A 1,431-nucleotide genomic window follows, 5' to 3' on the forward strand; every position below is an offset into this window, starting at 1 on the left:
CCCTAACTCCAGTAGTAGGTGTGATGTTTTTGAAGTTGTCAGGGTATGAAAAGATTTTTCAGTGCAGAATTTTTTTTTCTTCCCAGTAACTGCTTTTTTTTTATATACATATAATTTGCATCAAAAATCTAGAGCTTAAGGATTGGGAAGAAAAATGTGATAAAGGGAGACGACAGAGTAAATGAGAATTTTCCCTTCATTTCTGCTGGACATTTAGTTGAAGACGGCAGAGATGGGAAGCTTTTTTTTTTGTTTTTATTTAATCTCACTCTGACTTATTATTTTGCTCACTTATGGTGTTTAGAATGTTTTTTTTGTTACATTTTTTAATTTTTGTAAAAATAAGGGAAAAGAGACTATGCTGTGGTTTTTAAAAACTTAACCCCTGAGTTTTGGGAGGGAAGGGAAAAAGTTTTTAACAAATTTTAGGACTCCTTATATTTTTTCAAATTTAATAAATTTTTTTAAAATGTTGAATAAGTTTGTTTTATTGATGTAACTGTGTTTTATTTTTTTCTCTTCGTGAGATTATGATAACTTGTGCATATGTTGGAAAGCCCCCCTTTTTTTTAAGCTATTGGATGGATATTTTTAGGGGGCAAAGGCAAAAGTACTCTAAGCTTGGGAAATATTTACTCCAGCATTGTAGCGATTTAAATGATTACAAGTAACGCAAATAAGTATGTGAATTGGTAATTTTTATTTTGTTTATGAAAAATATTTCCTTTTATTTCAAGTAATATACTGAAGGAAAAGACAGGTGAAATAAATTCAAAACAATAATTCATATTTATTAAAATGTTATATACAACTTTAGAGAGAGAAAAAAATTATCACAAAAGAAATTACCCTTCAATTTCCTTTTTTCAATCCTTCTGCATCTGATAATACAAGTACATTTGCAAGATGAAGACCGTGTCATCCAGACCCGTTTCGGCATCAAAGAGTTTGTCCTGCGTTGTAAGGACTTGTTCAACCAGACTTCGTTCACTTGGGGTCACCATTTCCTCCACCTATGAGCAAGGATACAAAATAAAATGATATAGGAAGAGAATAGTTCATATTATATAATGTTTATTATCAATTTTTAAAATTGAAAATATATTTTTATTATGGGGAAAAATTAGATTTTTTTCCCCAAAATGAGCTTGTTTGGGTGTTTTTAATTAATCTTTTTGAAATTTACTTAATGACAAATAAAAATCCCAAAAAACTTTACCGGGGTTTTCTATTTCCCACAGCAAATAATGATATCCCTTTTTTCATATTTATATATAAATACTTTTTTTTTTTCTATCCATGAAACCACAGATATATTGTGCAAGTGTTAGAGCAAGCTTACTCTTCCTTAAATAATGACTGATAAAACCCAAAAAGAACCTTTGGGTTCTTTTTGGGACACTTTTTTTCCCGAAGCAGTGCCCCACACAA

General features: G+C 30.0%; 1 protein-coding gene across 1 annotated transcript in view; it reads right to left on the bottom strand.

Moving 5' to 3' along the window:
- Window positions 1–777: 777 nt before the first annotated feature.
- LOC119588950 (DNA-directed RNA polymerase III subunit RPC3-like) overlaps window positions 778–1,431 on the bottom strand; it is a 13,560-nt gene continuing 12,906 nt past the window's right edge. The window contains 1 exon segment of the mRNA XM_037937559.1: window positions 778–1,013. Within this exon segment, the coding sequence (XP_037793487.1) occupies window positions 867–1,013 (147 nt within the window). The 3' untranslated portion in view covers window positions 778–866.

Source organism: Penaeus monodon, chromosome 24 (genome assembly GCF_015228065.2).
Source record: "Penaeus monodon isolate SGIC_2016 chromosome 24, NSTDA_Pmon_1, whole genome shotgun sequence".
Lineage (NCBI taxonomy): Eukaryota > Metazoa > Arthropoda > Malacostraca > Decapoda > Penaeidae > Penaeus > Penaeus monodon.